The following is a 21,377-nucleotide window of genomic DNA, read 5'->3' on the forward strand; positions in this document are numbered from 1 at the left end:
TTAGTGTTTTAAGTGTATTTTAATGGTTATTTTAAATGGCATTCAAGTTTAGTTCCAAGTTCAACAGGGGCTCTTAACCTCCTTCCTCCCATACAAATAGGAAATAGTCCTGAAGGACAATGAGAGAATTCGTTCAGCGTCTCCCCTGAATTCTGATCCCTCAGGACATCCTTTATAAAACTCTTAAATAAAAGTGTTTGCAAGAACCTTCCCACCTATTGAGGTTTTTTCTCGTCCTGCCTTCAGAGACGGGTTTGTCCCTTTCTAGGGGGACAGCAGCGGTGAAGGGTGTCACTGGGGCAAGCGCGAAGTGCGCGGAGGTGGGGCGTGGAGGTGGGGCCGGGAGGCTCGGGGCACCCGGCGCCCTGCCTGGCCCGCGGGCGGGGCTGCTGGGCGGCTGCCGTCCCTGGCGAGGGGAAGACCGGGCGGCGCGACCCTCGGGCCTGGCGCGGCAGAGCGCAGGGCGGCAGGTCGCGCCCTCCGTTACCGCTCCGCTTGCGTACCCGCGTCTCCTCCGCTTGCGGTTTCTGGTCGGATCCCAGCTGGCCCGGACTTGCTCCGAAGTAGGAGGAACCGCTGTCGAGCGAAAAGTGCACACCGGTGATTGATGAACTCTTAATAGAACTAACCTCTCCCGCCCCCAGCCTAGACACACACGCAGAGCAGGCCTTCACCCCAGCCCCTCCCCTGGCCTCCCCGCGGGCCAGGGGGACGCGGTCGCCAGCCGGTTGGGTGATTAACTCACCGTTTGTCTTTCGGAAAGTGTTCTAGGTGGGTCGGAACACCCTCCCGTCCGCCGCGCCGCCGGGAGAGCGGGTCGAGCGCGCGTCACGTGGCGCTGGCCGAGCCGGCCTTTGTGCGGCGCGACCGCCCCACCGCCCCGGGGAGGCGGCAGCTATTGTTCCCCGCGGGGGTGGGAGGCTCTCCGACTCGGGGTCCACGCCGGCCCTCTCTCCAGTGTGCCCCCAGGTTCGAGCCTGGGTGGGAGCCTCCTCTGTGTGTTTTTGCCGGCGACGGAGATGGCATCGTTGCTGCCCCAAGGGGTTAGCAGACGCGGGTGAAAGAGGTCAGTTCTGGCTCTGCCACTGCCTGGAGTTCAACCCAACCGACCCACTTTCCCGGTCCTTTGGCCCTCAGGCCCTTGTGGAGATGGGGGTGTGTGGCATTTTAGGGCAGCTTCCCTACCAGCAGAGCCATCAGAAGGCCTTCTGCCTGTCTCCTGATAAGTCAGGGACTCTCGTCGCCTCCTTCAAAAAGGCCTTGGTCCAACAGGCACTCTTAGACAGATTTTAGCCCGGCTTCCCCACCTAAAACACTGCCTCTGTGCCAGGGTTCTCCATGCATCCTGATTTCTATCAAGATCTCCTCTTTGGGCTCTTACTAATGTTAAAATCCTATTCTCATGATTTTCCAGATTTTACTCTTCCATATAAAATGACCCCAACTAGATATAGGAACCATTCAAGAGACTTACCTCTGGAGGAGGAAATGGCAACCCACTCCAATATTCTTGCCTGGGAAATCCCATGGACAGAGGAGCCTGAGAGGCTACAGTCCACAGAGTAGCAAAGAGTCACGACTGAGCAATGAGCAGGAAGAAGAGATTTTACCACAAGATCTGGGACAAGACTTGTGTAGTATCTCCCACCAGGCTGATCTTCTGGGAACCCATCACCTGCTTCTACTGCACATGACTGGACATCCATTAACCTTGGCTCTTCATGTGTGGAAACCTTTTGTTTACTGTGCTTCAGAAGGCTGGGCCTGGCCTGAAAATGGATCTTTGAATTGTCTTTGTACTTTCCCAACTTGCCAAGGTGAGTATGAGACCTGAATGAAATGTTTAGGCATGGGTTTTGGGCCAGGCATATAATAATAAATGCATTTGGGCAACTCTGGGCACCCAAAATAAAGGGCTTTGTAGCTGGAGTAGAAGACAAGGGAGCAGTGATAACTAAGATTTCATCCTCTGTAATGATCTTCTCTACCACCAGCATCACCAATGCAGTAAGTGCACAGGATTCATCTACCCTGTTTGTTCTCTCCATCCAGACCCTTCTACAAGAGAGCTCCACGAAAGCCAGTTCTCAGAGGTGCTGTGGGTGCAGCTGGCGACTCAGCCTCACTTCCCTGTGCCTGAAGTGTCAAGGAATAGGCCTGCTCACCCAAGCCATAGCTACATCCCCTCTCTAGAAAGTTGCAGTGCCCTGAAGTAATCAGACTATAGGCCTGTGGGAACTGGAGCCTTCTGTCTCTTTTTATTTACTTAATATGAACTGCTGTTCATCTTGTTCTTTTCCTACAGTTTCTGAAAGAAGGACCAGAGTAATGCCAAGAGTTGCCAGATGAAGAGGACCTTCCTGGATTCTGTAACTGGGATTAACCCATTCTTGACTTCAGGAGGCAGTTTCAACTAATTCTCAGGATAAAGTCTAAACAGGCCTGGGATGTCCCTTGAATATCCATGGTGTAAACAGGCTTCTGGCTCCCCCAGGTCAAGAAGAGAAACACTTTTTTAGAATGTTGGGTTTCTCCTTTGTTATTCATACACCCACACTTCACTCTCCTTAATGAAAAACCTCAACAGATGGGGAGCCTAGGTGCTCAAGCCTGCTGGCTGAGATCACTTCACTCAAGGGTCAGTTGGCCAGTACAGAATGGGGGAGGGAGAGGGATGAGTAACTACTATGGTTAATTACCACCTTTAAAGTACTCCTTACAGATACAAATTTTAAAAATGCTTTTCAGCAAGGTTAGCAGCCTCTGGGGCCTGGGAAACCAATTTCGCTGATGCGTCTCTGATAGGGACTAAGCTTGCGGATGCACCAAGGGGCAAGCACTTGCTCTGTATTCTCTCCCTCTCTTATTTGGAAGCCTCTACAAAGAAATGGTACAAATGGATAGTTAACAAATGATTCCATCTGAGAAGGATTTTTCTCTGTGAGGTCCTTAGATAAGGCTGAGGTCTGAAAGCCAGGAGGGTGAATGCCTTATCGCCCTTTCTTGCCACCTTTCCTCTGCAACTTCCCTATCCCCTTGGCTAACTCAGTAGGGTTTTCTCACTCCACTGCAGGCTGGGTCTTGAGTTTCTCTTTGGTAGCCAGGGCAGGGTCTCCTTGTCCCTAAATCTTTTCCCACCCCCAGCTCTCATTCTGCAGCTGATCATTCCAGCTACTTCATCTCAACCCTGCTTTAATTCACGTTTGATTGGCAAGACAGACCAGGGGGCTCCCAAATGACTTCCACCCCCATCCGTAGGCCTGGGCTTGGAGCCCTGACCCCTTTCTTCTGGTCCCAGGAGAATCGCCCACAACCTCCCTGATAAGACCTCCCTCCAATGGGTCTAAGTAAGGGGGGCGGGGGGAGGCAGAACCGGCCACGGCCAGAGCCAAAGAACCATTTCCTGCTCTTGGGCAAAGGGGTTAACCTCCCCAGCCCAAGGCCCGCAGCGAGGCCGGCCCCTCCCCGCCGGCGGGTGTCGGACGCCTTGCCGCCTTTGTGCGGCCTCCCCGCCGCGGGGCCCGTGGGAAGCCGCACTCGCAATGGCGCCGCTGCTCCCGGAAGGCCCGCTACTGCGGGCCCCCTCGACCCAGCAGCGCTCGGCGGCGAGGGGCCAGCAGGCAGCCTCCTCGAGGCCGTGGTGAGCTCCCAACGGAGCCCGCGCGCCGCTCCCGGGAAGAAGCCTCGGTCTGGAGTGGCGGTGTCCTTCCGCTGCAGACGCGCCCCTTCCCGCTGCAGGTCCTCCGCGGGAGAAGGAGCGGCCTGGGCCTGGGGCGCCATTGCGGGCCCGCGCTCCCCTCCCCCACCGTCCTTTCTCTGCCTTCCAGAGACCCGAGAAGGGGGAGGCGGGCGCCTCCGCCGATAGAGCAGCTATTGTGACCTTCTCTCGCGGAGCGGGAACCCAGCCGGCTGCGTACCGCCGGCGGTGGTGGGGGAGGAGACTGCGCAAATCTCGGGCTGCGGCGGGGGTGGCAGTGGGAAATAAATAAAGCTTTGCAACCTCGGGCAGTTGGACCCTTCAGAGGGTGTTTGGTTGTGTTTAGACTCTGGTGCTTCCTAACACTAATTGCAGGCTCAAAAAGAGCAGAATTTATGGCGAAGGACAAGGCAGCTTGTTTATAATTCATGCAGTTTTAAATGGCTGTGCGCGGGCTCCGCTCTCGCCCTGGCTGGCGGCCGCGCGGGAAGGGCCTTCCCAAGACTGGCCGCCGCCCCCACTCGCTCCGGGAGCGACCGAGTGTGGTCATCACATGACGCTCACGCCAGGGGCAGGAACACATCTATTCGAGTCGCTCCCGGAAGCCTCGGGGAACCTTTTCCAGAGGTGGGAGAGGACTCCCACTCTGCTAGTGAGGGTGTGCTTTGGGGCGGCTGCAGCTGCTTGGAGAGGGAGCTCCCAACCCCGCGCTTCTTTGGAGCCTGAGTGGGAGAGGAGGCTGATGTCAACCGGGCCAGACACCGTTTAAAATCTAATCCATGAAACCCTAAGCCGCAGATGACACTTGGGGCCTTGCAGACACCCGCAGACTCAGCAGATACTCCTGCGGTAACACACCGCGCTGGAAAACGCCTGGAGCCGTGATGCATTATGTATTTTTATTATTATTTATGGTAGGAAGAGGAGATGAGGGGAAAACCGGGCTGAATCTAAACAGCCTGACAATTCATCTATTTAATATTTAGCCAGTTAAGAAAGGTTGTTGTAATCCCTGCAAGGCAGCAAGCTCTCCTTTGATTTCCCTAATAGCTTTAAAAAATAATTTCTTACAAGACAATTAGAAATTCTGCCTATGGATGCAAATTTCATAGAAAAACAATTTTAAGCCTTGAACGTGGGTAAAATATCCCTTCGGTTGAAGTCATTTATTCTTTTGATACACTTCTACAACATGTATACTTTAAACCTGCTCAGATAAAGTGAAATTTAGCAAAAAGGATAATTCCCTCCCGCCCCCAATCTAACATGCCATTTTAAAAACAGCACAAAGGAACAAGGAAACTAAATATTATTTTGAGCCATAATTATTTAGCGAAACACAAACATCCAAATAGAAACGATTGTTGTTCCACCAGAAGATTAGAAGTTAAATGATTTCCACACAATAGAAATTTCACCTCGTGTCACCGGGGATGTAGTAGGAGTTGCATTATTTGTCAAATCAAATAGAGATGCGTGGGCCGACTTTGCTGAAATACAAAAGAACCGAACCTTATCTGAAGGCGTTTTCCGAGTGCCTCCTCCTAGAGAAGCCGGTCTAAGCAGTCTGCCCCAGTTAAAACCACGCTAATATTTACAAAACGGTTATAAATCCTCGAAGACATTTTGCCCATTTTGTACAAAGAAACAGGAGTAAACAAAGTGTTTATACTTAGTATGTTCCATTAATGAAACTTTTATTACTTTACATCGTGGGGAACGTTTGTTTTCTTTAGAAATGAACCACTGATTTCTATAAGGAAAAAATCGTGAGGGCATTTCCGACAGAAAAAGCTTAGGTGCATGGCTTCAAATGATCGTTTCTTTTTCTGCATCTCAGCTTTTTCATTGTTCAATTCTTCTTATGACTTCTCTTGTATCTTTTCTTTGATTGTCAGTTTTCTTTCAAAGTTTTTTTTAACTACTTAATGCAGAAAAGTGAGCTCTGGCCTCCCCAATGTAAGTGCAACCTAAAAAGGTGGATCTGTATCTAGAAAGAGGGCGGTAGAAACAGTAAAACAGGCAGCAGAGAAACACCCTACCCAGATCATCCCACCCAGAACATTTCTAGGTTTGCATCTTCAGATATTGCACCCTCTGAAGTCAATAGCTAGAAAATAATCAAGTATTCCCCAGAACCAATTTGTGTACTAGATTCCAAGTAAGTGGAAACAACCTTTCACAGGGTTAGCCTGGGGGGGGGGGGGGGGGGCGGGGTTCCTCTGGGATTGTGCACAAGATAAAGGCAGAGAGACCTACTTGCAAGTGTGGGTGATTAACACAGATACACTTCCGACTGAGAAATTTTTTATTCTAAATATTTGTTCAAATAGTACCAGACAATTTGAAATCAATAAACTGTGGCGAGGGCTGTGGCTGTTGGGGAAAGAATAACGAGTGTCGTGCCACGCCATGGGGCCGCCTGACTCTACCCGTGAAGGACAATTTGCGGTCTTAATCCTTTACAACTACAAACACCAGCCACGGTTACAACTGTTCAAAACTACTCTCTCAACTAGTTTAGAGCAAGGGGACTAAAGAGGTGATATGTGGCCCCCCGCGGCCCGGGAGCGCGTTCCTAAACTCGGCTGGAGAACTCTACGAATATACACATAAATACATTAAGACGAGGATAAATAATCAGGAAAACGAAATGACTCGCTTCAAATAATAAATACAGATCGTTGAGTCCGATGCAATTCTTATGGGACGGGAAGAAGCATATAAATTAAGGTCTCCGCAACTAAACTAGACGCGGGCTAGGCCCGGACCCTCTGCGAGGCGCGCCGCCGATGGATCTCAGACTTACCTTCGGGACACCATTACCAGATTAGAGTCCCTCGGTCCGCAGTATGTGGCACTGTCGGGTTTAACAGCGGAGAATCCTTGCGGCTGATTTACGGCGAGTCACCCAAAACAGTGTGCGCCTGGAAAGGAGGCCCAGGCGCCTGCGCCTCGGCCGCTGTTGGCCCAGAGACGGGGAGGCAGCGGACCGGGCCAGAGCGAGGGAGTAGGGGGTCACCGAGCTGCCCCGCGGGCCCCGCCACCCCCGCCACCAAAACCAAAGAGGTAATCGCGCCGCGAGTTCGGGCCGGTGGCGGCCGCTACAGATGCGTCAGTTTGGGGGCCTCGGGCAGGCGTCCCTGAGACGAGTGGTGGGCCGAGAGATCTGTGTAGGTGGGATGAGGGTCACACGGTCCGTGGTGGTGGTTGCCTGGAATCTGCGCGGCGCAACTGTAGTCCACGCTGGCCGAAGAGGGGTGCGAGAGGTGGCCCAGATTGAAGACGGGGCCGGACGCGGGCGCCATGGAGTCGACGAAGTTGCCGCTCACGTACACCGGGCTGCCCTGCAGGTTGGCGCTGGCGAAGCCGCCGCCGTTGCTCGCCATGGGGTGGGGCTCGAACTCGGGCGCCGCGTAGCGCTTCTGCTGAGGCAAGCAGCTGCTGAGCGGCGCCGTGTAGGCGGCCAAGCCGTACATGTTGGGCTGAGATTTGGCGAAGGCGGGCGGCGAGGGCGCGTCGTAGGCCAGGCCGGGCACAGGTGGCAGCTGGCCTGAGTAGGCCACGTGGCCCGCGGCGCCGCCGAGCGGCGGGCTGCGCTCCGGAGACTGACCCGCCGGCGAGTGCAGGATGCCCTTGGCCTTCTGGTCCTTCTTGTACTTCATGCGCCGGTTCTGGAACCAGATCTTGATCTGCCGCTCGGTGAGGTTCAGAAGGTTGGCCATCTCCACGCGGCGTGGCCGGCACAAGTAGCGGTTGAAGTGGAATTCCTTTTCCAGCTCCACCAACTGTGCACTTGTGTATGCCGTGCGCACCCTCTTAGACGCTGGGCCCGGCGGGCTCTTGTCCTCGCAGCTCTCTCCTGGGCCGGGAGGGAGAGAGAGAGGTCGCTGAGCGGGAGATGTAGGGACACCTTGGGCCGTAGAGGGGTGCTTCCCTGACTCCTTCCTCTTCCTCCCCTTACCCCACTTTAATCCTGGCTGGAGCGAGGGAGGGGCGTTAGAGCGGTGAGATTCCAAGAGATTCCCAGAACTCAAAGGCCCCAGGCCTACCTATCAGTGGCACCTGAAACTCCCATCTGCCTTCTGAAGTCCAACTCACTCAGCCCACCCCTTCCCCTTCAGCCTAGTCCATCATCCCGTTACCAAGGCTGAGGAGGAGTTTAATGAGAGACTAGTAGCAGCTGGTAAGGCCTCCCACCCTGTCAAAGAAGGACCAGACTTCACTTTGAACACTCCTTCCAGCCGCTGCTGCTAGGAAGGTAGGTGGGGGGAATCTTGGAGGCAGCCTCAAACTGCCTTGCTCAGAGGCTGGCTCCTGGGCAAAGCACCCCAGGCATGGAATGAGGGTGTCGATCTTGGCAGCTCACTCCAGCTCAACTGCACCCATGGGCCCAGTACTCAAATGCAGGGAGGTGACATACCATGAAAATATAGCCCCAGAGTTTTAGGGCATCCAAGGCCAGGCTGGGCATATTTTGAGTATTGCCATGCTGGGAGCAGCAGCTTCAGCAGTGGTTTCCACCACCCCTGCCACCTCTCAGCAGCTTATCCACTCCCCCCCTAGGAAGACAAATGGATTTCTCCTGGGAGGGAGGGCCTAGGCCTGCAGCTGGGAAGGAGGGGCAGAAGGAGAAGAAGCTTACAAGACTTGAAGACACTTTCCCCCTAGGAGCAGCAGCCCCAAAGAGCAGCAGGCAAACCAGAGATCTGATAACAAGCTAACTACATCCCAAGCTAACTACACCTCAAGCAAGCCCTGGACCTGAGAGCAAGTTCATCTACCTGAAGATAAAGAGTACATCAGAGAACACAAGGCCAGAAAAGTTCAGGAATCCAGCAAGCTGAGCAGAGAGTGGCAGAAGGTCTCAGAGCTGCTAGTCCTGCCCTTCTTCTTCCACGCAGACTCAATGGACGTAGGGAAAATTTTCTCAACACCAGAGTCTCCCTTTCCACGGGAAAAAAACCCAAGGCTGCTCCTGTTTCAGAGTGCAGCCTCTTCCCCTAGGATATGTGCCTCCACATTAGGGATTTCCTGGGATGGGGAGAATTGAGTGGGAGTGGCCTGAGACATGCTATTTGAGGTTTTGGTTTTTGTACATGTTATTTTGTTTGTTTTGTTGGGGCAGGAGAGGGTTGGCCGTGCCTTTCAGCTTGCAGGATCTTAGTTCCATAACCAGGGATTGAACCTGTGCCCTTCAGCAGTGAAAGTGCACAGTCCTTAATCACTGAACCACCAGGGAATTCCCCAGGTGTGCCATTTGGTAGTTTAGTTATCTTGGGCAAGTGACTTATCATCTCTAACATTTTCCTTATCTGTTACAATGGATGTTTTATTATATACCTACCTCAAAGGGTTCTTTGGAAAATTAGACAGCGCTTATAAAGCACTTAACATGATTCTTAACATAGTGTTCAATAGCCTTTTAGTTCTTATTAATTTAGGGAAGTGGGATTCATGTGATATGGGCTATGTCACCCCCTGGGCTTGGAGATCATAGTACCTATCTTCAAGTTTTGAAGATCTGTTGGCTGGAAGGAGTTGAGTTATGACCAGCAGTCCAGATATTGGGGCAGTATAAGGAAGAGCTGTCTGTGAATAACTATGAGACATGTCCAGCAGCGGTGCCAGCAGCCTGGAGTGGACATCAGCACCCTGTCACTGTAAGGATGTGACCACAACCAGAGACACTAAAAAGAAAGAACAGGGAACTCCCTGGTGGTCCATTGGTTAGTATTCAGCACCTTCACTGCCATAGCCTGGGTTCAATCCCTGCAGCCCGCAGTGAGGGCACTGAGATCCCTCAAAGCCATGTGGTATGGCCAAAAACCCTCGACAATTTCTGCATTGCGAGTTTACACATATGGCCTCCAAAGTTGTTCTTCCAGCCCTGAGCCTCTTAATTCCTAGGAGAGCTAGCTTCTTGGGGTCAGTCTTGGGGAAAGCCCAGAGATGAGGCCCCTCAGAGGGCTACCTGCAGTGGCACAGCTGTTCTTCTGCTTGGAGTTCTGGCGGGACTCTTTCATCCAGGGGAAGATCTGCTTGCTGATGGTGGCTGAGGAGCCAGAAGCATTGGGCCCACCCTTGGCCTTCTTGGCAGGTACTCCACCTCCAGGGTTGGTGGGAGAGGATGGGGGCAGGGCTGGTGGTGGTGGCGGTGGAGGGGGCTGTGGTGGCTGCTGCTCTGAGTTCAGACCTGGAGGCTGGCTGCCACCACCCCCTCCTTGGCTGTTCCCAGTGCCAGGCCTCATGCAGCTTCCATTGAGTTCAGCTGCCTTATGGGCTGGGGCTCGGAGAGGCGCAGAGCTCTGGATGGAGCAGGCAGAGCCTGGGTAATCAGTGTCCATGGAGTTGGCAGTAGGGGGTGGATAAGGCTGATGGGGGGCACTATAGCCATAAGTGTCAGCAGCTTTGCTGTAGCCATAGCCTCCAAAGAGTCCTGGGTTCTCATAGTAAGCTGCCTTCTGCATCATGTACTCAGGAACCTCTGGGGCCTGCTGACCCTGCTCAAATAACATTGACCACCACTGTCTCCTTCACCACCACCTCCAATGTCTGCCAAATCCTGAGAGAGCTGGGGCAGCCCCAGGCTCCAGATAACCTGCAAAGAAGAAAAGTGAGAGGTCCCAGAGGGACTGTCATTGGCAAGACCAGTCAATACAGAAGGACTAGCCCAGGCTCTCTGCTTCCCATACACTTCATAGGAGGAAGATCTGGGACTTTTATGAAGTTCAACTTATTTGAACCCTTGGAAATGTCAGAAGGAATTTCTCATAAACCATAAGTCTCCCCTTCATCCAAGGGAAGGGGTTAATTTTTTTTCCCAGATACAATTTTCTTTCTTCAAAATTGTCAGTTTAGCCTTTGAAACTGCATAGAGAAGCACTTATGGCCTATACATTTTAATGACTGATTCACTCACTAGACTTTGAGCTTTCTGCAGGTAGGGACTGTGTCTTATTCACCTATATATTCCTAACATCTAGCCCAATGCCCCACATGCAGTTAAGTGCAGTAAATGCATGCTGAATGAGTGAATGAATGAATGGATCAATCAGTTAATCATAGGTCATCCCAGGGATGTGATGGGCAAAAGAAAAGCCTATTAACACTCAGAACAGCTGGCACTCTCAAAAAAAAAGTATCTCCCCCACCTGGTTTCAAAATTACAGCATCTTTCACGGAGACCCAGACAGTCCACTCTCCGGTGAATGGGTCAGAGTCAGCCAGTTAGCACATGGGTCAGCACTGTGAAACCTACTAGGAGATAAAACCCAAGAAGAAGACTTAAAGACTCCCAGAGTTATTTTGAGGCTAAAGAAGTTTCTTCTCTTCTACATTTTTCTAGATGCTTTACTTTGTAGTCCACTACTTTTAAACAGGCATCATTGGAAATAAGAGACTTAGAATTTGAAATGCATGGAGCATGGGTGAATAGAAAATGCTTTATGTTCTAACTTTATAATTTTAATCCTGCATCCATTGTATGAATAGATACTACTACAGACCTCTGCTCTCGATCAGCCATTCCACTCCACCTCCAACCTACAACCAATGAGAGACCTCTTATGGCGTAATGAATGGATGTAGAATTAGAATAATAATAATAATAAAAAAAACTAAGAAAATTCTACCCTTTTTGTGTCCTTTGACTCTTGATGGGGGGTTTACCTTCTTACCTACCCCCTTCTCCTTCTGAAAGCCCCTAATGAGTTAAAGTGTAACTAGCACTATTCAACCACTTTCATCTGCTTGATAAAGAAAACTCATTGGTCAGCTCCTAGATCTGAATTCTTGATCTCACCTTTCAGGCAACTCTCCTTCCCCAAAACTCCCTGGTTTCCATCATAGTCATCATGACAGACCACATTATCTAGACAACTTATGTGGCCTAACGGATTTGACCATTAGTACTACAACTCCGTTCATCCATTCCCTTCCATTTTCACCAAACAACCTAACTCAATTTCTTAAATTCTTCACATTAGGCTTTATTTGGTAGAATAGTTGCTCATTTTCTTTTAAAATATAAGTGAGCATACCATTAATCTTGATAAGAGAAGTGCTTCTTAATAACAGAATAGTCAGATGTAATGTTTTAGGAGTAGTTTCTATTATTGTTCTTAAACGTGTGCAGTTAGGATATCTCCCAAATAAAGCTGGTCTTAATCTTTCTTTCATTCATTTTCTGTATCATTATCTGACTATTAAAGCTACTGAATATTAAATGGAAAGCTACATCCTCATTCTGTGACTAATATTTATATGTGTTTGTCCCCAGGCCAAAAGACTACTCTGACTTTGGTTAGATCTCATAATTTTTCTAGGATCCTGCTTCCAGTCTTAAACCTTGGGCTCTTTGGATGTCAAAATGGTCACTCATGATACGCAGACCACCAGAACTTGATGCTGCTTCTGTCATTCCATCTACAGCAGTGGAAGCAAAACTTCCCCTCTCTTGCCTCCCAGGGTGACCAAGTTTATCTTGATAGGTAGACTAGTCATAGTAAAATAGCCTCTTTAGTAACTGGCCAAGTCTTTGAATCAGATGGCTTTACATATATATTTGTTCCTATGGCATATTCCCAGACAAAGGTCTGTGTACAGACCTCAAAAGTGCTAATACTGGGCAGCTCCATGAGTAAGCTTAGAGTCTGTACTCCCTCTTCTGTTTTCATTGTCTTAAGGAATTTCAAGGGTCACTCCATGATGATCCTGCACCCAAATGTCCATTTCCCCAGAAGCGAGGACAATAGCTCTCTCCTCACTGAGAAGGACTTTGTAGCCTCTTCCCTCACCCCAAAATGTAAAGCTCCAAAGTCACCTTTCCTAAAACAGAACCTGAGAATATTGTTACAAAATTGGTTTAAAAAGAAGCCCTAGCTTATTTCTTTCTAGAAATCGCTACTCCTTGTGAACTCTGCTTGAACCTAAGAAGCAGGAACGGGTCATAAATCACTTGGACAATGGTCAACTGTTCAGTGGCTCATCTTTTCGAGCCGCCCCCCCTCCCTTTAGGGCTTTCTTTTCTCGCCCTTTGGTACCTCTGCTCATTTGGGCCCCGGGACCCAAATGCCTTGGGGTGAAGACTAAGCTGCGTAGGGGGAGGGGTGGTCTTCGAAGTCCTCAGCTGCCCTTTCCTCTCCTCCTCTCCTCTACCCTCAAATCCTGCCCCCACCCCTGGCCCGGAACACCGGCCAAGGCAGACACCCCAGAACCCCGCCGGCGCCATCCTCGGCTCCTCCTAGGGCAGGCGCGCCAAATGGGATCTAGCTGGCTCTTTTCTCGTGGTCCCGGGAAGTTGCCCAGCTCAGCTCGGAGGCCCAACCGCCGGCCGGGAATGCAGGGCCAAACGGTCCTCAGCCGAAAGGGAGGCGGCCTCCTTGGAGCCACCACCGCCGGATCCCCGCCGCACCCTCTGCGCCTCCGAATCAGCCGAACCCTGATACTTGCTCACTGCACTTAATTCTGCCCGGGATCAATATCTAAATATGATACCGAATAAATAAAAGGCGCTCAAAGCGGCTGGGGGACGGAGTTATTAAGCAGCTGGAGCTCTCACGGTGCATATCAATGCACCTGTCATTGTGGTTTGTAGCAAAATTTATGACTGCGAGCACGGCTGCAGTAAACGCTTCAGTAAGGAATGAAAAGAAAAACACTTCCCAAGGCCCGGCACTTTTCAGAAGTGGAAAACAGGCTCTGCGTAGGAGGAGGCGCAGCAAAAGAATTCCCTGCTCCGCAGTTTTCCCGGCCCCGCTCCCGGGGAGTAGGGGGGGTATATAAAGTGGCCTCTGCGGGCCTCCTGGAGCAGCTCTGCTCGGCGGCCGGACGCGGGACGCGATGCGCGCAGCCTGGCCAGGGACCGGAGACCTGCCGCCCCCCAGCCTTGGAGGCCAGGCCAGAGGCTCGCCGGACGCACGGAGGCCGGCCCCGCCCGCGTTCGCCCGCCGCCCTCAGTGGCCGCGCAAAGGCTGAGGGGGCTGGGGAGGGAGGCGGCTGCAGTCGCCCGGTGGTGACTAGAGGTGCGATCGTGGTAAAATGAAGGACGGGTCGGATTAGTCTGTGCAACTTGAAAGAGAAGGGGTAGGCGTTGGGGTGGAGGTTGCTTCTATTCCTTTCATTTTTTAAATTATTATTGTTTCCTCTAAGGTTCGAACTGGGCCGGCTTCTCTGCTTTACCTGAATCAGGGCCTTGGAAACCCACAGATCTCTTTCTGACAGACACGAATCTTGCTGGGCATCCCCATTAATTCACTGGAACCGGGCAACGATTCTTCCTTCCCTGCTGGCTCTACTACTTTGGCATTGGAAACGACTACTTTTTCTATTTGCTAAGAAGGGGCTCTATTTACCACAGAGATGGGGCAGTGTTCTGCCCACGTTCTCCCGATCTCTCAGCCTGAGCTCTTCTGCCCTATGGGAGGATCTGGACGCGCCTTCTAAATCACTCTTACTTAGCCCAGATAACTCAATGTAATACACCCTGCATTTAAGGCACTGGGCTCACCCTATTAAGGTGCCATAAATTTGAAGACCGATGATCGGTTATCATGTAACTGGCGGCAGTTCACACTGAGGTGATCCACTTCAAAGCGGCCCTTTGTTTTATGTTTTGATGTATGAATCCTGAGACGGCTAATTTGAGTTGCAGGACAAATGGAAATGTAGTGGAAATTACTTTTAAAAATCACACCACTCACCACAATTTGTGTGTGTGTGTATTCTCAAAATTTTGTCTCTAACTCTTTGTAGGCTCTTCGAGTTCCTTTTGATATTCTGTTGAGATAATCTGGAACAAAATGGAAAACTCTCAGCAGCGGCTAGTTCTTTCTTACCAACACATGCGGAGAGACATTACTCCCTTTAAGGGTGTCATAATCAATGCCACTATTTTATATGGTGTCTGTAGCCACTCCAGGCACCTTCTGGCAGAAAGGAGACTTGGTTGGCTCCTGGGGAGCAGGTGGCGTTTAACACCCCAATCCTTGACTGGATGTGAGAAAGGGGAGGCAGAGCGGTGGGGAAGGACCAGACCTTGCGCAGGGGGTGAGCCAAGTGGGTCAGAGGCACAGGGAAGCCATTCCCTCTCCTCCTATTCCAACCAAGCGCTAAAAGCCCCATGTTCCCCAATCCCCCGGGTCAAGCCCACCCTCTAAGGAGCAAAAGGGAGGGACTGCAGGATTGGAACAGAGGGAGGCTACAGCTCAGGGCACCAGAGAAGGAGGGCAAATGTGTAGATGGGCCTGGGTAGGTCCTAGTCAAGGCTCCCACGTGAAGCCACAGAGAAGAGGGAGCTGCGTTGTTATTTCTTGGTTTGTACATTGTATCCACCACGATTTCCCTGATTTTATTTTATTCCAGTCAGTACCCACCACATTCCTGGCCTGGGCTGCCCACAACTGGGTAGGGATCAAACCAGCTGAAAACTGGCAAAGAAGCAAACACCCCTTCCACTCTACCCCAAAACAGACCAAGCTACCTACCACTGCCTGCGCTCAGCGGGTGCCCGCCCTGGTCAGGTGAAAGGAGAGCCACAGTCCCCTCCTCTTGTATCTGCCCTGTGCAATTTGTCGACTCAGTAGTTTGCAAACACTAAACTGTGCTGGGGAAAGCCCCACACAAAGCGTTCAGGGCCCTTCTAAAGACCAGAGAGCGGAGCCATAAGCCTTTGAAGTGACCTTTGGCTCGCGCGGCAATAACTCACCCCTTAATGAACACCCAACGGAAGCGCCTCGGAGAGATCCCGGACCGGTAGGGCTCCTAACACCGCGCCCGGGCTTCAGCTCCCCAGGCAGTCCCAAACCCAGAGGGCCCACTCCACGGAGCCGGGCCAGAGGGCTGAGCGGTGGAAACACGATATACTCGAGCCCTCGGACCGGATCAGCGGGTCCTGAAGCCATTTATATGATGCATTCACGTGGGCGGTCAATTTTCGAGCTTAGTTATTTCTTATTTATTTGGTGGGGGGAGTTCTCCAGAATTATGCCCTTCCCCTCAGAAGATCTAAATTGTGAGGCCGCCCAGTGCCGCGATTCCCCCATGCCTGTAGCTAGATTTTGTTTTCCCAGCCGCGGAGGAACAGGGTAAGTTACTCCCGGGCGTTCTTGGGCTGTGCTGTGTGCTCTGGGCACACCTTGGGAAGGGGAAAGCAAAGAGGACCCCAAGGTGGCCAAAGTTGGGCTGCCCAGAGACCCCATCGTCTTCTCGAAGGCTCTTTCCCCAGCCCACCCACCAACCAGCACGGGTCCGACTAACTTCAGCCTTCTGCTTGCCCAGCCTTCTGCAGACTTTACCCGGCTGGCTCTGAGCCACCAGCTCAAGTACCTCTTTCACAGCCAGAAACCGGGGAGCAGGAAGGAACCCGGTCTCAGAGCTGTCAAGGAAGAGCTGGTCCTGGCAGACCTAGCCATGTATCCCATCCTCTACCAGTACCCCGGGAAAAGGAGAAAAGCCTTTTGGATAGGGAGCCTTGGTGCGGATTATTGAAATTTTCGGGGAAGTTATAAGTGAGTGCTCCACGGGGCCAAATGAAATGCTGCTCGCAGTAATTGGATTCAGCTGACTAAGCTGGCAGGCGTGCAGCTCCAAGGCAGCAAGAGAAGAAAAATGTCCAGCGATTTTAACTTCTGATGGAGCGAAGCATCAGCCATTGACCAAACAACTTTACTGCTCTCCTCTGATGGCCAGGACCCTGGGAGTCTGTCCCTCTGTGGCTGAGACCTGTCCCAACTTAGGTTAAGGGAGTGCTCCTTGCTTTCTGGGTCCCTTTCCCACAGAGGCCCAGTCTGGCCTAGCCCTATAGCAGTTTTCCAGGAGCTAGGAGCCGCTCACTCATGGGGCCGCTTCCTCAGGCTTTGGTCCTGGGGAAAAGACCCAGGAAGAACTGTCCTGTGCTCCCACATCCAGGACACAATACAAAAAATGATGGATGGGATGCAGGAACCAAAATATTATTTAGCTGTCATTTCAGTTTCTTTAAGAAGGACCCAGAAGCCCTAAACCTTTTCTCTGCCACTATTGCAGTCAAAAACCAGATTAGTGAAGACTGTGGAGGTGCCCCCCAAATTCTTTCGGGTAGTTTGGGGGTTCTCTTGAATTTGGGGGAGAAACTTGAATAGCACGTTAACCTCACAGAGGAAAAAAAAATTAAGCCAACAGTAAGAGGATAAAAAGCGTGCGTATGTGGAGCTAGCTTCTAGAACAATACAGGGAGCTGGCTGTTCACAGAGTTTATTTTAAATACGTATAAATCAACCTGCCTGCACCCAGCCAGGCAGCTCAAGACACGGAATTAATATGATGCTCCATCTTACTTTGGAAGTGACAGTGTTGTTTTTTTTTTTTAAGTTTCTTTTTATTCATTCCATTTTCCACCCATTCTCATAACTGTACATTTACCCCCAAATACTTCCTCCAGCGCCCAGTCCCCTCACCAGCCCCCTCCTCAAACTGCCACCTCCCGCCACTATGCCACCGGCCACCCTCCCAACCTGGCAAGGTAGTATGTCCCCCTAACCTTTGGGTAGGCGGGGAACATCCCCACAAAGCGAACCTCCTTAGGATTAATCACCATCCTGGATGTATATGTAGAAGTGTATCTAGGTCTACGCGGGCTGCCTCACCAATTGGCAATAATCAAGATCACAGATTACACAAAATAAATCATATTTAGTATCCCATTCAGGGCAGCAAGCAGCCCTGTGCCCAGAGATTTCTATTTTGTCATGCAATTGCTTACCTGGATCCCAATTTATCATAAACCTGGTGTCCTCGGCCTCAGAGTGGGCTCCAGTGGGGGGCAGAGCTAGCCTTCCCCCTTTGTCTGCAGACAACGCTGTCCCAACCCTGGTCCTGCGCGCTCCAAGACGCGGCCATATACCAGAGCACACGGAATTCCCGGTAGAACGGAACCAGGCTGAGGTTCAACTACCAATAAACGTAGGAGGAACGAATTCGCAGTCCCCGAGCTGGCTTTGCCTGCACTGCACGCCCGCCGGTCCACCGCCTGCCTGTCAGCTCCCAGGCCCAGAGCGGCGGCCACCCGCGCCCCCACCCACTTCTGGGTTCCTGCCCAGCCCTCCCAGGCCCCCCAGAGCTTGGGGTTTGTTTTCCTTTCGGAATGTGGACCTTTCTGGATTTGAAGAGAGCCCCGGAAACCCCCTCATAGTCGGGAAATACAGACGCTGCCTTCAAATGCGAGCATATTTGTTCACGTGACCCCGAGGGAAGATTGTACTGATTGAGGCTGAAACTTTCACGCCATCCAGCCCCGGAGCGCAGCCAGGCCTGGGGGCTGGGAGGAGGGGCAGGAGGCGTGGGATCTCGGTCCCTTCCCCTGGGCAGACCACGGCGAGTTTGGGGCGGAAGGAAAGCCCCCATCCCGAGGCCTGGGAATGACCTAGCTCCAGCCTGGCCGCTGGCAGTGGGATGGGGGCGCTGAGCGTCTCTCCCCCCCCACGACCTCTGACCTTGGCCCAGCCTTCCACCAGGCTGGCCCGGGGACTGGAAATTTTAGAAGCTGCGTTTCTTACAGGCCTCTGTGGAGGCAGCTGCGGAGCATCAGAGGCCCAGGTTCCCCAAGCTCCCCAGCCGCGCCCGATACAAGGTCCCGCATCCTCAAACACCCGGGCAAGGCGCAGCCTAGCCTAGGCGGACCGGCTGCTCGTCCCCTCCCCTGGGAGGCAATTACGTTGTGGTACAGCGCAGGCTCCCATCCTAAAGTTGAGAGCCTCCAGCTCACAGACCCCGAGGAACCCCCCTCTTCACCACCACCATAATCTGGGACCTTGGCTCGTTCCGCGGACACAGCCAATGAGCCTACACTTTCAGAGCCAGAAAACGCGCATAAGCATCGGCCGAGACCGGGGGCGTTCTCCCTTCTCTGCATCTGGCGAACTTCACCCGGGTCCGGCGGGGCCTGGAGCAGCGGAGGCGTGGAGCCGCTATTTGCCGCGACCTGTGAGCCTCCGGGTCCTGGCAGGGCCCATGGATCCCGCAGGCCCAGCGACAGCAGGCCGCGGCTTCCCGCTTCCTGCGACGTCTCCAAGAACGCGAAGGGAGATGCGGGATCAGTCCCAGCTGGGCTTAGCTGGGAGAAGAGGGAGCTTCTATTTTAGAAATAGTAAATCAGGATAGATTTCCAGCACACTCTGAGTGGTCGGGTGTAATTTACGGTAACAAGGGTAACAACTCTGCATGTGGGAAGAAGAGCTTAAAAGCTACGGGCCAAAAAGAAAAAAAAAAAGCTCCTGGCCAGGGCGAGCAGCCAGCCTCCAGCTCCCGGCTTGCAGTGAGCCCCCATCGCACTACCCCAGCTCGACTCGCACCGGGAATCCCGCACCATGTGGGGGTGTCCACTCCATCCCCGAAGTCCCGCTTTCACAGCCGGCTCTTCTCAGAGGCATCGGGCACGGAGCAGATGCCCTGTTGCCACTTGCGAGGTCTCAGACAGGGGTAGGCGCATGGGCAGGGCCACCGTACAAGAGCGGGGAGAAGGGGGTAAGATCCTCCGCCCTCCCATTCCAGAAGCACAGGAAAGTCCCGGAGAACAGGTCACAGGCTCGAGCCCCCAGACCTGTCAGCGAGCCCCTCCTTTGTTCACCTGGCCAGCCCTAGCTAGAGGCCCACTAAGGGCGCCTCTTGGAGCCGGACGGTGGGTGCCCCCACCTCCCCCCGTCCACCCTCACCCGGAGGACCCCGCCCCCAAGCCTCCCACCAGGGGCCATGCAGCCGCCCGCAGCAAGTGTTAATCTCCAGCCAAAGAGGGGGGCCCCTTTGCGGGAATTTGTCTCCAGGAAAGGATCTAAGCCTTCTTCAATCGGAGCATATGTTCATAGAGCAATAAACCGGAAAGATTTACAGTCCTCGCCCGGCCCCCAACAGCCTCGCACCCTTTCAGGAATTACTTACGATGATTTATCACACCAACCCGGGCAATTGTCACACTGATAAAATAGCCCGGGCCGGTGCCCGCCAAGCCGGGCCTTGGGAGGCTGCTGGCAGCCGGGCTGGGGACGTTTTTTGTGGGTTCCTCTCTGGAGCTACCAGGGTATGTCCAGGTGAGGTGGGGTGGGGTGGGGTGGGGTGGGGTGGGGTGCGTGGGTGTGAGGTTAGGAGGGTGACAGCCAATTCTCATTGAAAAAAAAACGCAAGCAGCTCAGAGAAAGCGCCCAGAATCTGCGCCAAAGTCACTTGCAAAGCACATAAACATTTGTCATCTTTGAATAATTGAATTAATGTGTTATTGTTTGAATGTATAATTCATAACGGAGGAAACTTTGTCTCTGTCCTGATGGGGGAAATATACACACGCCAAAAAAGAAATCAAAACACACACAATCCCAAAACAACCACCACACGCAGCCAGCCCCCAGCTCTCCCGATATCATCCTCAAAGCCAACTAGAGGAAAGGAGGCATCAGGGCCGGAGTGACGAGCTGGAGGAGGAGAATGCCCGCTGCTGCCCCCAGCATGGACCTCCGGCAAGCTGGGGTGGGGTGGGGTGGGGTGGGAGCCGGGTGGTTCGTGGGACCCGACAGCTAGCTTCTCGGGAGTTGGAGAGAAAAAAGGTTGAAACCAGCCAGCGGGAGACGGCTCCAGCATCTCATCCCTGGTCTCTCCCCGACTCTACACACCCGTTTCCCTTCCCCCAGGCTTCCCCTCACCCCAGGGTCTCCCACTCCTTCGGTGGCAGGGAATTTCCCTGTCTTTATTTTAGGTCTCCTCCCCAAATTAAAGATGGGGGGAAGAGGGACAGACTCCTTGCTGGGGTGAGGGAAGCAGTAGAGCTGGGGTGAGAGGGAGGGGAGTGGGAGAAGCAACTCGGAAATCATTATCTGTTGGTTAAAATCTGCCTGGGGTAAAATTTCAACTCGATTTTATAGCCTTCCATTATGACGCACAGAAAAATTTACGACCCTTGCTTGAAAAGAGGGCCGGGGCCTTTTCTCACCGGTTTAAGAATAGGCGGCAGATGCCGTGACAGCGACCATTGTTCCCGGTAGACACAGGCGACCGGGCAACCTCGGCCCGCGTGCGCCAGGCGCGTCCCCCAGCCGGGCGGGTCTTTACTACTCCTGTCGCCTCTGAGCAGCCCGCGCGCACCCTCGCCCCCCGCACACCCTCACACTCTCTCTCTCTCACACACACTCGGCCGCTCTTAGTAATTTTTCATAAGTGCAAAGCTTTGCTGAACCAAAGGTCACCATCCAAGCCACTAACAACTTCTTGCCGGCGCACGCTTCCAAATCAGGAAGCAAAGGGAACTATTTGTCAGCGGCCCTGACAGCTAAGTTCATTAAGGATTTAAATCCGAAGAAATAAAAGTCGCCAAAATATTTACCTGCCGGCTGCACTCCCGCGCCCGCCGCCGCCGCCGCCGCCGCCACCGGGGGCCGAGGGTGGAGGGCTGGGGGCGCCGCGCAGCCCCCCTCGGTGGGTGATATTCTTGGGATCCCTGCACTTTCCAAGTAGGAGAGAGCCCTTTGCGTGGCAGATTAATGACGACTCCGTGTTTCTTAAGGGACGTGCTGAATTAATTATTTCGCCAATCACGTGGTCGGGACTTGTAGAAATCTATTCTTATCATCTTCCTCGCACTTTGAAAATTCTCCGGGTTATGAAAGGCCCTCCCCCGGCCGCCGGCGAGCCCCGGCCGCCCAGCCCGGCGCGGGGGGCA

At 52.8% G+C, this 21,377-nt stretch overlaps 1 protein-coding gene and 1 long non-coding RNA gene across 4 annotated transcripts; one reads left to right on the top strand and one right to left on the bottom strand.

Annotated features, from left to right (window-relative positions):
* Positions 1 to 18,798, bottom strand: HOXD3 (homeobox D3). Of its 3 annotated transcripts, none has more exons than XM_060411097.1 (5): positions 17,439 to 18,798; positions 10,852 to 10,954; positions 9,672 to 10,298; positions 746 to 7,559; positions 1 to 576 (listed from the first exon to the last, which is right to left on the bottom strand). In XM_060411097.1, exons 3-4 carry the CDS (start codon positions 10,213 to 10,215, stop codon positions 6,802 to 6,804), a joined length of 1,302 nt encoding a protein of 433 aa, XP_060267080.1. In that variant the 5' UTR covers positions 10,216 to 10,298; positions 10,852 to 10,954; positions 17,439 to 18,798; the 3' UTR covers positions 1 to 576; positions 746 to 6,801. The 3 variants fall into 3 exon arrangements, with proteins under 3 accessions (XP_060267080.1, XP_060267079.1, XP_060267081.1); XM_060411096.1 differs by having other exon boundaries at positions 10,852 to 10,957; XM_060411098.1 differs by lacking the exon at positions 1 to 576 and having other exon boundaries at positions 4,833 to 5,687; positions 6,507 to 7,559; positions 10,852 to 10,957.
* On the top strand, positions 13,506 to 14,405 carry LOC121818699 (uncharacterized). Its single transcript, XR_006058736.2, has 2 exons — positions 13,506 to 13,722; positions 13,850 to 14,405. It is a non-coding gene; the product is annotated as an uncharacterized LOC121818699 (long non-coding RNA).
* Positions 18,799 to 21,377: the final 2,579 nt, after the last annotated feature.

This window comes from Ovis aries, chromosome 2 (assembly GCF_016772045.2).
Source record: "Ovis aries strain OAR_USU_Benz2616 breed Rambouillet chromosome 2, ARS-UI_Ramb_v3.0, whole genome shotgun sequence".
Classification (NCBI taxonomy): Eukaryota; Metazoa; Chordata; class Mammalia; order Artiodactyla; family Bovidae; genus Ovis; species Ovis aries.